Genomic DNA, 13,232 nt, shown 5'->3' on the forward strand with positions numbered 1-13,232 from the left:
AACACAAGACGGATAGCACAACCGATCGGTGCACTAACAATGATTTGTGTAAAGTGCACACATTGAGGTTTACGTTTGTATTTATGCTAAATGAAGTAAAATCTTAAACAAATATAACACTGAGTGGAGCTCAGTACACAACAGGTACTTTATAGAAATGAATAAAACAATAGACCAGATATCGTGGGACCCTGTTTGTGGACAGAGGGTCGGTTTATGTGTGACAATACCGGCTGGCACTGTGTGAAATCGCTGGCCATGGCAGTGACACACGGACAGACCCCATAGTTTACAGGCTGCCTCGGTGTGGGCCATGAACTCGGTGATCTATACAGTCGACATGCCATTTCTTGATCATCACGTTCAGATATCTCAAATACAGTGAACACATTGAACTCCTGTCAATTTTTATTTCTGTAAAATGTAAAAGAGGACAAGAAGGGGTATATATTAATATCGACCAAGAATCTTCTGTCCTTTTACCGAGAACTGGCCATTAATAACATTAGAGTCGATGGCTGGTTTGGCGTTGGGCTGCTGACCTCCTACCCAAAATGAAATGACACCTGTAAAAAAGAATATAATTGGTAGCCATCACTACATTACCCCGACAGGTGGTTTTACGTGGCGGTGTGTGGTCCTGTGCGTAGAGCTCAGGTCACAATCAGTTGAAGTTAAGCAACGTTGGTCGCGGACAGTCCCCGGATGGGTGACCGTGTTTGGCAGCTTGACTCCTGAAAGTTTCTAGGACTTCAGTCCTGCCCCACAACGAAGCACATGTGACGCATGTGGTCTCACCTTAGGCAAGTGAGTTTGTTCAAACTTGCCTCTGTCCACCCAGCAGTAAAATTAGGTACCTGGTATGACACGATGGTAGTCTGAATTTGAACCTTGAGCGCATGACAGGCGACCGGTTGTATTCTCCACAGGGAGTGTTCTGTACTCGTTGACCAGGGGTAATATGTCAGCGCTTTGAGCATGCAATAAGCATTGATAAACGCGCAATATAAACGGACTATTATTATTATTATTTTAATAACAGCAGGTTTGTCTCTATTGTCAGCTGCAGACTCTATTGTTTACTCCCCACCAATCCGCGAAGATCCAGGTTAGAAGGATGGGCACACACGCTGAGTCTGGTGGACACATGTCATCGTACCCCAGTTATGTAGATCGATGCTCATGATGTTGATCACTGCATTGTCTGGTCCAAACTCGATTTTCTACAGACCGCCGTCATGTGGCTGGAATATTGCTGAGTGTAGCGTTAAACAGCAAACCAACCAACTCCTCATCAAGAAAGCCCCTTGACGACATCCAGCAATAAACCACCAACCCGCCCTTCATATTAGTTGTCTGCTTCACAAATAAGCTTACCTGGTTCAACAACCCATCCCTTCTGGTCAGTCCACACTGCCATAGATTCAGCCGAGATGGTGAAGTTCCACTGAGTTTGTACACCCCGTGGTGCAAACACTCTGTTGAAGTCCACCAGCTGAAGCTGTGGAACTGTCACAGTGGCGTTAGACCAGGATATATACACCTGGATGACCTGGAATTGAGACAAACCCTGAAGTTATTCATGGTCCGATGTTGGAACAATATTGCAATATAGGCAAGGGTGAAGGTTGAAGCTGTTTCCTTCATACATACATACCTCATCGGCATCAAATGATCCCCTGTTGCTGAATGAGACAGAACCAGCTAAGTCGGCCCCGGCTGTCACCTGATCGGGATACTCCAGAATGTTGTAAAAGAAGCTGGTGTATGACAGACCATAGCCGAAGGGGAAGAGAACTGGATACGTGGCGTACCGGTATGTGCGTTCAACCATTGAGTAGTTGGTAATGGGAGGCACCTTGTGAAAATACCATGCATAGATCACAACTACTACTGCATCTACATCAGGACTGTATCGAGAAAACTGCATTGTTTTAAGCGAAATAACTTACGCACTAGAAGCATGTGTTAGCACATAAAATCAAATGACACCAGATTTGCTTTTGGTTCATGAATAAGTATTGCATCATTAAAAATACACATAGAGAAATGCGAGAGATACGAGCGAGTGAGTGAGTGAGTTTAGATTTACGCCGCACTCAGCAATATTCCAGCTATATGGAGGCGGTCTGTAAATAATCGAGTCTGGACCAGTCAATCCAGTGATCAACAGCATGAGCATCGATCTGCGCAATTGGGAACCGATGACATGTGTCAACCAAGTCAGTGAGCCTGACCACCCGATCCCGTTAGTCGCCTCTTACGACAAGCATGGGTTGCTGAAGACCTATTCTACCCCGCGAGAGATACGAGTATGTCCAGTAGGTAAATGTATAACGTCAACGCCATAGAATAATCTGTCTCGACTATCAGATTCTACTAGGTGTGAAAGACAAATAGTGGCCATTGTATACTGCAGAAAGTGTCCTGAGTGTCAAGTCATCCAAAACATCTTTCAAATATAGATAGAAATTACTTGCATTCAGGCAAATAAAGGGTAATTCTGACAGATCCTCAGTTCAGAGATAAATGAACAGCCTGCTGTTATGGGCACAATACACACGAGGTTCTTGAAGAACTGTGTTTTGTTTTGTAGTGACATTAGCGTTACCCCATCCGCGTAAACATGGACAGACCAGGACTGGGTCCCAATTATTATTTAGGAATCAGCTAAAGTGATTTCAAGTAGAACAGGCATCCCTTTGTCCACTGTTTATCGTGTTTTGAGAAAATATTGCAAATGGATATGGCATTGAGCACCAAGGAGGCGCAGTTAGGCCCAGAAAATTGACTGTCGGTGACAGGAGGCGACTTGGTATTCTTGTTTCTAAAAACAAATGAAGGAGTTTAGAAAAACTAAAGGCTGGATATGTTTGATAGAGGAACTGTGGCTGTCTGTAAGGAGACAATTAGAACTGAGCTGCATGCAATGGGTTGGCAGAAAAATCGAGGAATTCTATCACCGATCATGAAACCTGAACAAAAGGAGCGAAGGTTGAACTGGTGCTTACAGCATAGACATTTTAACTGGGACAATGTGATTTTCTCAGATGAAAGTTCTGTGTGGCTGTTTCCTAATACACTGAAATTCTGGACCAAAAAAACTGAAAAACCTTTGTATCAGTGCCCAAAGTACAGTCCGAAATTTAACGTGTGGGTGGCATATCTGTGTTAGGGGCAACGCCCCTCTGTGTATTTGAAGGGAATATGAACAGTGAGCGGTACACAGATATTCTCGAGGGACATTTACTTCCATCTGCTCACGTGATCTATGGAAATTCTTGGATTTTCCAGCAGGACAACGACCCAAAACATCGTTCAAAGCAGTCACAGGTCTGGTTTTGGACCCAAAATATGACATTATTAGATTGGCCAAGCTATAGCCCTGACCTAAATCCAATGGAAAATGTTTGGGGACTTATGCAGGAAAGTTTTAATAAGAAAAATCTGACAAATATTGCTGAAATGAAAGAAGAGGTGGTCCGATATTGGGACAGCATGGACCACGACTTTCTAACTTCTTTGATCAGTAGTATGCCCCGCCGCATTGAAGCCTGCATTGCTGCCCATAGTGACTTGACAAAATACTAACTGTTCACCTGTCTTTGAATCTGGAGTGTTGTTCTGCTAATATTCACATTAATACGTGAGTAATGAGTGAAGAAAAAATTTTGTACTGATGTATCGAGACAGAGATCGACCTGCCCAAGTGTGACATAGACGAGGCGACAGACTTCAGAAATCCAGCGGAACATGACCGATATGATAAACATAATTTGGCATGGGATCAATAGAGCCTGGGGTATTGATTACCTTGTCCTTCCGCGGGACATGATGACAAGACTGGAATGACATACTGGATGTGTACTTGAGATCGTAACCTAATGTAATTAGCCGGACGTCATCGTATCAGGATCGGTAATGCGCGTAAGGAGCCCGAGACATTGTGCGCATGCAGTAGCCAGCCCAGTTATCACACTTCAACCTTAATACAGTTTTGAAAAAGCTACCGATCACCTTTTCACGACGCCCTGTTATTCCCTCACCTCTACATGAACTCGGCAATGACTTTAGTAAAGAATGGAATAATCTTTCCATTGTAAACATGCAGATACTTATTGAAACATAAAACGATGATGATTATCGTTTGGGGAAAATTAATTTGGTTTCGATTTTTTATGTTTCAGTCTAGGTCTGACTCAGATACTTTCATTTTGCTTTATGAAGTGATTATTCATGGGTCTCACGCTGTTTGTTGTCCTTGTCTGGCACATGACATCATACGTGTTGTCTTCAGACTGGCTTGAACGACATGTGCACACAATTTGACTAATTACTTAGTGGAGGTTATTACCAAACTGGTGACACGTGTATGGATCACTGAAGATCAATGACGACAAGGGTAAGCATGTTCTGCGCTGCAGTTAACACATGCCATTTAGACAATTCAAAACAAAAAGGAAAGTGTTTCTTTGTTGCCTTACACCATATATCAATACTACTGCCAGACGAATCTAATTATTCATGGTATTGGTTGATACATATTAACCTAGGAGGGCCGTTTCATGATAATTCCATGTGTTTTAGCTATCATACATATTAACCTACCGAACTGATATACTTAGGCCAAGTAACCGGAAGTCTTCCGGCAGGAACTGAGTTTGGTCCCTCTGCTAAGAGTACTCTTCGCAATGCCTCGCCTGTTGACTGGGCTGGGAAAAACAGTTCCATGATAACCTGAACATCGGGACTCTCGACAGCCCATGTGATGTTGAGTGGCCCCGCGTTGAATAGGAGAAGGATGACCTTAGCACCAGTTGCTGAAAGGTGAGGTGAGGTGAAAAATGGGTTTTACGTCGTGCTTGAGAATATTTCGCTCATATGACGACGTGCATGCGTGTGTATGTGTATGTGCGGCTGCTTGTACTAGCCCAGACTGAAGCTGGTTTTATAGTGCTAGCCCACTGAGATACCATGCCGCAGTGAAGAATGATACCCCACTCAGACACATTATATTGACTCCAAGTCGACCAGTCCTTGTTGTACCCATTAATGCCGAGCGTCAGGCAGGGACCAACAAGTACCATATTTTAACGTCTTTTGGTATGACGCGGTCGGGGATCGAACCCGCGACCTTCCGCTCTCCGGGCGGACGCTCTAACCACTACACCACGGAGGTGGTCAGTTGCTGAAAGGAGTGATTAAATAGTATAACATTTATAATTTGAACAAAGCGAGTCACGATATATCTTGTTTAATTTCCCCAGGGTTTAACATTCTTTAGCCACGGAATTGGAAAAAGTTTTGATGTTCATCAAATCATTTACGATTTAAGGTGCCTAGCGTCTTTGAGTTGGGAAAAGTAGCCCCATGATAACTTTGGTGATACTGGGTCATCTCCAACGTAAAGAAGGATGACCCCGGCACCAAAAGCTGGTTAGACGGACGTTATGATACTTTGTCCAGACGACAGTAGAATCCGAAACACAATTATGAACAGCTGTAACAGTGCAGTAGTTGATATTGTCCCAACAGCAAAGTCTGTCAGATAATACAGAGAAATAACACTAGCTTTCATATGATAACTGACAGTGCTACAGCAAAGATCCACAATCGCTACAGTGTTGTTGAGCCTCCACCTACCCTGGCCGGCGTTGACAGCATCCTGCAGCAGCTGCAGCTGTTGTCCAGGGAGATCCAGATTGGCCTTGTCGTTGCCTTCACATTCTAGTTCCTGACCTGAATAGAACCCCGTGGAGCATCGGTAACACCATATCATCCAGTTAACATGTAATAGATATAGCACATATAGTTCATTTGATATCAAAGCAAAATTCAGTAAATCGAACAAAACAGCTTGAATCACTTTTTAGGAATATTTTGCTACCCTCACATTACGGATGACAGAAAATTTAAAAAACATGCATCTTGGTTAGCCAGAAATTATTACAACAGGCAAATAAATGGAAATTGACATACGTTCAAAGTTCTTGTCTTTATACAAAGACAAACTTTAAATGAAACACAGAAAATACAGTAACGTGCTATCAAAAGGAGAGGGTAGATCAGGCCAAAAACAAAACAACAAAACAAAATATGAGCTCACCTGTGCCTAAACAGACGAAAATGAGATCGGAACCTGTTGCTGCCGCCTGGACCTCTTGTGAGTTATACTGAGTGCAGTTGTTGTCGGTGCAGCCGGCTCCATACCTCACTGTAGGCCAGAGAGATGCTATACCTTGGAGAGGGTTGCTGGAGTATTCGAGGTTCATCGTGGGAGCATAATCTCCGAACAGTTGATATGTATTGTTGGCCATTGGTCCGACAACCTGTTCAACAAGTATTTGATGTAATGTACATAGTTAAACACCCTGGTCGGTATCACGATATACCAGGATATTATCTGCAAACTGCAATAAGTAAAGCAAGATGTTCCAATCGATCTTGCCAACATATGTGTCATATTCATATTAATATAATAAGCATTTTGCTAGTTACGCCCAATCAGTTTCTTCAGATATTGGATGCTGAATATAATCTGGGCCTGACATTTTGAGCTTGGATATTTAAGTTGAAAATACCTTTTTCAAACGCATGTACCTACCGCCACGTTCTTGTAGCTGGAATTCTTTAAGGGAAGGACGTTTTGGTTTTTCAGTAAAACAAACGTCTTCAAAGCTGCCTCAACAGAGAGATTCCTGTGATCCTCGCCCTGAACTATCGACGTGTTTAGTTTTGTGTATTGATTCATTTCCGGTGGGTCAAACTCTCCCAGCCTCATTCTGACATTGAAAAGCTCCTTAACACGGCTCCTGACATCGTCTTCATTAAGCTTGCCTTGTTTCACAGCATCGTCTGTAATACATGTGGTGTTCTTGTATTGGTAAAGAATCAGCATGCAGATTACATTGTTTCTTTATGATGGTATGTTGTGTTTGTTTTATTGATCAACGCCGAACTCAAACATATTGCAGATATATGTCCCCTTTCTGTAAATAGACGATCCTGGACCAGGCACTCCTGTGATTGATATCAAACAGCTCGATCACCTGATCCCATCAGTCACATCCTGTCACAAGCTTGTGTTGCTGAAACATAGTTCTAACCCTCTCTGAGGTCAGTCAGGAATTAAACGATCTTCATTTTTACTTCGGTGGGGTACCACATGGCCTATAAGTTAGTCACGTACGTCACGTAAGATACGATAAATATAGAGACGCCAGCAGTATGCACTGTATGTTTTGCTCTTAAGTAGATAAAGACAGCCCCTCTCTCTTCATCTCACATTGCCAGTTAGTACTGACGACGGTCATGGCGTCAAACTCTACAAATCACCTTAGCAAACATATCCCATAATGTTTTTCTCACGTTTGTTGATAAAGGTACAAAAAGATTACTTGGTTCTAGAAGACATGTTATAAATGCAAAGCGTGCTTTTACAGCAACAACGGAAAACAAATATTGCTGCTATGCTCGGGAGGCAATCAAAGATGCATCTTACCAATTGCAAAGAAAACTGGATCAGAATCGAAATAGGTCAGTTCGAGGTTCAATCCCGCCGTGACACAGTTTGCGGCAGCGTCGACGGTGCTGTTGAAGTAGTGCTGATTCGTTATGATCTCAACGGCGCCCTCGTCACTGACCACGTAGCCCTTGAAACCCCATTCGGTTCTCAGGATATCTGTCAGAAGCTCCTTGTTGGCACATGATGGAACTCCGTTGATTCTTGGAAATGGGGAATCAAACAAATGTCATCTAATTGAGGATACCAGCTGGTCCGGAATTAATTGAAATGGTGTTTTACTGTGCGGCCAGTTTTTGCAAGCAGTTAGTGCGTACTGAGGTTCATAGTCGTAAGCATTTAAAACAACAGTGTCAATAACGAAGACATGTCGCTATCACATCCTTGCGCTTCCCTTGACAAGGGCTGTCCTGTTGACCAAACTCTTGAGATATATCACTTACACTTATTTGGAACGTACGCAGTATCACATCACCCAGATTTAATATTTCAATGTATCCAGATTCCTACAAGTGCCATTGCCTCAGAATGAATGCCTGTTTCAAAAATGATTTTACGCCATAGTGGTCCAATCATGGTGCGTTTGATGGTGAGAACCTAGATGATGTTATGCCTCGACACCCTTCCCAGCCTACTCTCTCTTTGGGCGATACTGTCCAACAGATTTATAACATTCTCATACGTTCGCATGATGAGATCTCAGAAGCATCTGATAAAATACAGAACATAAATCCACATACAATATATACTTATGTATTTTAAAAGGAATTTTGGGTCAAACGCCCTGCGTTGTTTAATAAGATTACTTCCGGTCCTAGATTGGTGGGTTAAGGATAGTACTCACCTATTAAAGCTACACATGAGGCTGTAGGTCCCGGCCTTGACACAGGAGCGGAAGGCTGGCAGAAACGTAGTGCGCCAGTCTCTTTCAGACACCTGGTAACAACATATACATTTAGCAGGAAGAAAATGTAGACCGTCAGCCCAAACGAACACCCCGTATTGACTGTCCTCAAAATCAAAATTCTGTTTAGTGTAATGGCAACAATAACTGTGAAAAGTATATGAATGCATCATTGAAAATCAGTGACGACTGGAAATAACACCCTATTCATTTGTCAATTTTAAGACAATAAAATGGGTATTTTGTACTTCTAACGTGACGCAAAGAGAACATATACTTGATTGAATGAGTAGACCTTTGCAAACTTCCCCTGTGAAAAGTTTGAAACTGTTATGTTAAAGTTACCTGAAGTTACCTTTGAATCAAAACTGAACCGCGACACGGGTATATTCTCGGGACCGCCGTGGACATTAAAGTGTTTGCAGCCTGCGTTGGCTCTGACGTAGCGGGGATCGCTTCCCTGGAGACCCTTCACGAAATTTGCAGCATAGACTCCCGACAAGTATGGATCCTCTCCATATGTTTCCTTGTTGAAACAAATCATGGCTATTTGTACCTATGCATCACTGTGATTGGACTTTCACTCAAGTGTTAAGTCTCGATTATTGAACAGATGAAATATGGACATATACTTCTAACGTACATGCAGAGGTATTGGCTATCTGATATTTGAACACTATTACACCATCAATATACCTAGAGCATAAGTTAAACATCTTGGTCAAATTACTTTGTTTTGATTTTGCCAACCCGAGCAGAAAGTCCGATTCATATGCGTAAAGAAACAGATCGATGAGGAGGGGAGAGTACGTTGGGGACCATGGGGATGCCTACTTCGTGTCGAAATGGTTTGTCTTCAAACTTTACATAGATGTTATCAATGAGGAAGTCCAGCATTTCACATGTTCTGTCAGAAACTTCAAATGACATTTGTTTTCATAGATTTACAAAATTGTTCTCAACACCTGAAGACAGATGTGTAGGTACATATATCTTTGTTCACAATGTTTAATTACAAATGCTCCATGGATCAAGGAATGAAGTCTTTCCTTTGGTTTGTTTTGTGGGATAACTTTGAAAAATAGACAGAACTGAACTCGGACGTTTCTGAGCTTGTAGAAAGTCATGAAAAACTTTTGCGTTTTGAGAATCCACATGGTTTTAATTCCGTTTGTATCAAATAGTGTCTGTGAATATAGATTATAAGTCCTTACAATATTAAGGATTACGGTTAATTTTTGAGAGAGGGATTTGATGGTAGCTGGCAAAGATTTGGAATCAAGTACAAAAAGGAATGGACATGTCTTCAGAATGATGGTTTTGGATGACAAACTAGCCTTATATGTGGGTTTTATATGATAGGTCACGTATACCATGAGATTAAACAAGGTTTATTCATATAATGGTTATGTTATTTGACTTGTCAGTGGGAACAGCTTCTTTTTCAGTTTGTGCAAAATAGGTTTATTCCAATTCAACCTCTTCTTCAGTTTGTGCATTCTACCAATGCTTGGTTGGTTAGATGCAGTCCTTCGCCTAGGGTCTAACATGGTGTGGATACTCACCTCTTCCATATCGGTTCTCACCTGATTCCTGCCCCACCTGGGGTCTCTCGCGATGTTGATGACTGGGCTGAAACAGCTGACACCTTTGCGGTCGCCATATATGCCGTGCCTTGTGTAGTTGTTAAACTTTGCCCTCACCTCTTCACCCGTGGCCTGGGCCACCCGGAATATCAGATCAGGGCTTCAAGAAGGGACGAAGCAGATATACGTTTTACTGCGATTTAACATTATCCCTTGTTTGATGTTAGCATATATTCAGTACATTCTACTTGTAACAGTGTTGTATATATCCTTAAAACATTCACATTCGTTAAAGAAAGGTTTGGACATATGGATGAAACTGTGTTCATATCACATGTCCGATGAAACTAAGTAAATCCAGACCAGTCCAAGACAATCAGAAAATTATTTACAGATGTTGCATGTCTGCTGTTAAACAAGGAATAATGGCAAGTGGTGAAATCGGGGCAATCTGTAACAACGCAGAACTGTATTACTGAACAACTTTGTCGTGCATCAGGTTGTGCTCATGTAGTACAATGTCCAATAACAGCGGAAAAAGAGTTCCATAATCGTAAGAGAGTCCTTCTAGTTACCAAACAGGCACTTGTACATTAGTAACAAGTAATGACGATATCAGGTTTCCGCCAAAATGTGACCATACCTTGCGCCACCCTTAGCACCCGCAACAAGTCGGTAACATGTCAGTTGTTCACCAGAACAAACACGGAACACACAGTACAAATCAAAATCGGTCATTTTGTCACTGATGCGTCAGATTTAAATATGTCATTCTCTTGTCTTCCATAAACCTTATCAAGCTTTACAGAGGCCCTAAATACTGATCAGGCAGCGTTTCAACCGGAGTCGTATTTCACTCAATGAAAGATCATGTTTTATTGTACCCGAGTAGTTGTGAGACTTTAACAAAGGCTACAGCTGCTGGAATATTGCCTTACATAAAGGGAATCATGCCTTACATTCTGCTAGATGGCGTTTTGTAAAATGTACCAGTATTAACAGGCAATTTATTGTAACTTACATACCAGTGATGTTGTCACTTGTTACAGGCATGTATGTTAGAAATAGTCGAAAACGAATTTCACGTGATCTTTTTCCTTCTTAATGGTCGAAATAGTTACGTCATATATATTTCAGTATATTTCACCCTTCACCCCAAACATCAATTAGCTGTTCAATTAACGTACTGATTTCATCACTGAAGAACGATATGAAAAACTCATCATACATTGTGCAATTTATATTTGTCCTGTGGTCTTACCTGAATGAGGCTCCAAGTCCTATCGACTGGGGGAAAGAGGTAGCATCTCCGGCCCCCACGTCCCCCCGGAGACACTCGGTGTCCCAGGAATATGGTTTGATACCCAGTCGGGGTATAGCAGGGGCGGGGCCAGCTTGGGTGCCCGCACCCCCTCGTGACATCTGTAGTTTCATCTCGTCCAGGGTAAGACGACCCACGAGGTCATTGACTCTGTCTTCCCAGGGTAGAGATATATTTCGGAAAGGGTAGTCCCCAACACTAGAGGTGTGAATACGAGGAGCAGAAGCATTATGTGGTGAGGACACTTTCACAGCACTGACAGCGGTATTACCGGGATACTTTTATCTGTAACTGTGTGAATATATGTTGTGTTGTGCCCTGTTCTGCTTTTGAGATAAACCATTCAGTTTTAACGCCAGGGACCGGCCTTGACAAGTCAGGAGATAACCTCATAAGAACAACCTTTGACTGGCCTACGATCATTGTTTAACCTGAGTGTGAACGGCTATAATATATTTAGTCTACTGCAGTATTTACTTTTTCATGATGTAAAACGTCAGCAGTGTATCGAACATCCGCCGAATGTTCACCAAACGCCTGTAGACACGTCATCCGTCATGATCCTTCTGACCACGGCAAGTATTGCCTGCACCGCTAGGGACGTCAGCACTGATGTTGTACCGTCATGATTGTCCTTCTTACCGATCGCCTCGCAAAGATGGCGTCGAATCGTAGACAATGGCTTTTTTCAAACTTGTGCTAGTGATCCAGCGAGTTTAAGGTGCCGGGATCGAGCCCACATGTGACCGGGTGTAAAACTCTTGGAGACAACTTGTGTGTGCAGACTCTTTCAGAGTTGTCACAACCCCTGGTCTACAGTACACAACCCCGTGCACTTAAAAGACCCACAAGTCCGTTGGTAAATGACCAGATGGTGGGCCACATGATTACTTGCAAACACCTAGTTGTGGGCACAGCAACCTGTAAAACCTGGACAAAGTACTGTGACTATGTGTCCCAGTCCACCCAGCTGTGAATGGATCCCTCGAAAGGATGGGAAAGCCACATTAAGTTGGTGCGCCTAGTGGCTGCTGGAGTTGTATGGTCCCCAGGGAGTTGAGATTGAAAAAATGCGATGTTCCGTTGAGATTGACATCCAATTATCGAGGGGAAAAAGAGCGCTTTGAGCAAGCATGGGATGGACTATAGCGCTATATAAATACCCAAAAGGATCAGACAAAATTGTTACAAAATCAGACTGAATAGTGTACCATACTCATGCGTGTTATTACTATTGTATGTTATTCACAATACACATATAAATGCATAGCTGCCCTATTTTCTAAAATAAACTATGCTTGAGGATATATTCTACAAACTATTTAATTTACAAATTGGCATAATTCAAGAAAGGAATTATTTTCTTTCAGTAGCTTTGAGAAAAACCATTACCATTGCCAGTCATGGTATAACATGTCTTGTCCCTTGCTTCGGTAGAATGGACGTCAGATTAAAAAGTCTAAAGAAATGATCTGTCCAGGTCTCATTCATATGATGAACACCCTCACATATCGTACCTGACCTTAATTGGTCTTCTGTGTGCCAGTATCGGTAGGGCATGCTTTGTTACTTGTCATCACAGACACCTGGTGTCATCGCTGATATTCAGGATCATTAATATAATTTAACAAATATTTTTTCTTTTGAATGAATATGTACTAATTGTATGTAGTATGTACTAACTCCATATTCACCTTGTCGCTTCACTAATGTCAGCGATAACCTTTGTTATGTCATACATTCTTATGGTTGATTAGGGTTCTCGAATCCCAAATTCATTCGGCTGAACATCTTTGGTTTATCAGCACCAAACCAAACTCTTAGAAGTCACAAGGTTAACAAACCTCTGAGACCTGCACCACTTCAGCTCTCCTTAGGTAAACAGACATTACGATATAA

General features: G+C 42.2%; 1 protein-coding gene across 1 annotated transcript; it reads right to left on the reverse strand.

The window, feature by feature from the left end:
* Window positions 1–397: 397 nt before the first annotated feature.
* Window positions 398–13,222, reverse strand: LOC124259996 (probable beta-D-xylosidase 2). The gene is made up of 13 exons (XM_046694225.1): window positions 13,178–13,222; window positions 11,274–11,611; window positions 10,013–10,172; window positions 8,782–8,952; window positions 8,367–8,458; window positions 7,502–7,725; window positions 6,605–6,855; window positions 6,107–6,329; window positions 5,644–5,739; window positions 4,609–4,820; window positions 1,658–1,858; window positions 1,378–1,552; window positions 398–566 (listed from the first exon to the last, which is right to left on the reverse strand). The coding sequence occupies exons 1-13, from the start codon at window positions 13,220–13,222 to the stop codon at window positions 451–453; spliced, it is 2,304 nt and encodes a 767-aa protein (XP_046550181.1). The 3' UTR covers window positions 398–450.
* Between the last annotated feature and the right edge of the window lie 10 nt (window positions 13,223–13,232).

The sequence above is a fragment of the Haliotis rubra genome, unplaced genomic scaffold, assembly GCF_003918875.1.
Source record: "Haliotis rubra isolate DU_JTF1 unplaced genomic scaffold, ASM391887v1 Scf747, whole genome shotgun sequence".
Classification (NCBI taxonomy): domain Eukaryota; kingdom Metazoa; phylum Mollusca; class Gastropoda; order Lepetellida; family Haliotidae; genus Haliotis; species Haliotis rubra.

Coding starts and splice junctions, on each gene's coding strand:
- LOC124259996 (XM_046694225.1), bottom strand. CDS start 13,222: ATGTCTGTTTACCTAAGGAGAGCTGAAGTGGTGCAGGTCTCAGAG. Junction 6,856..7,501: donor TCCAGTTTTCTTTGCAATTG/GTAAGATGCATC, acceptor CATGTATTACAG/ACGATGCTGTGAAACAAGGC. Junction 4,821..5,643: donor TGCTGTCAACGCCGGCCAGG/GTAGGTGGAGGC, acceptor CTCACCTTTCAG/CAACTGGTGCTAAGGTCATC.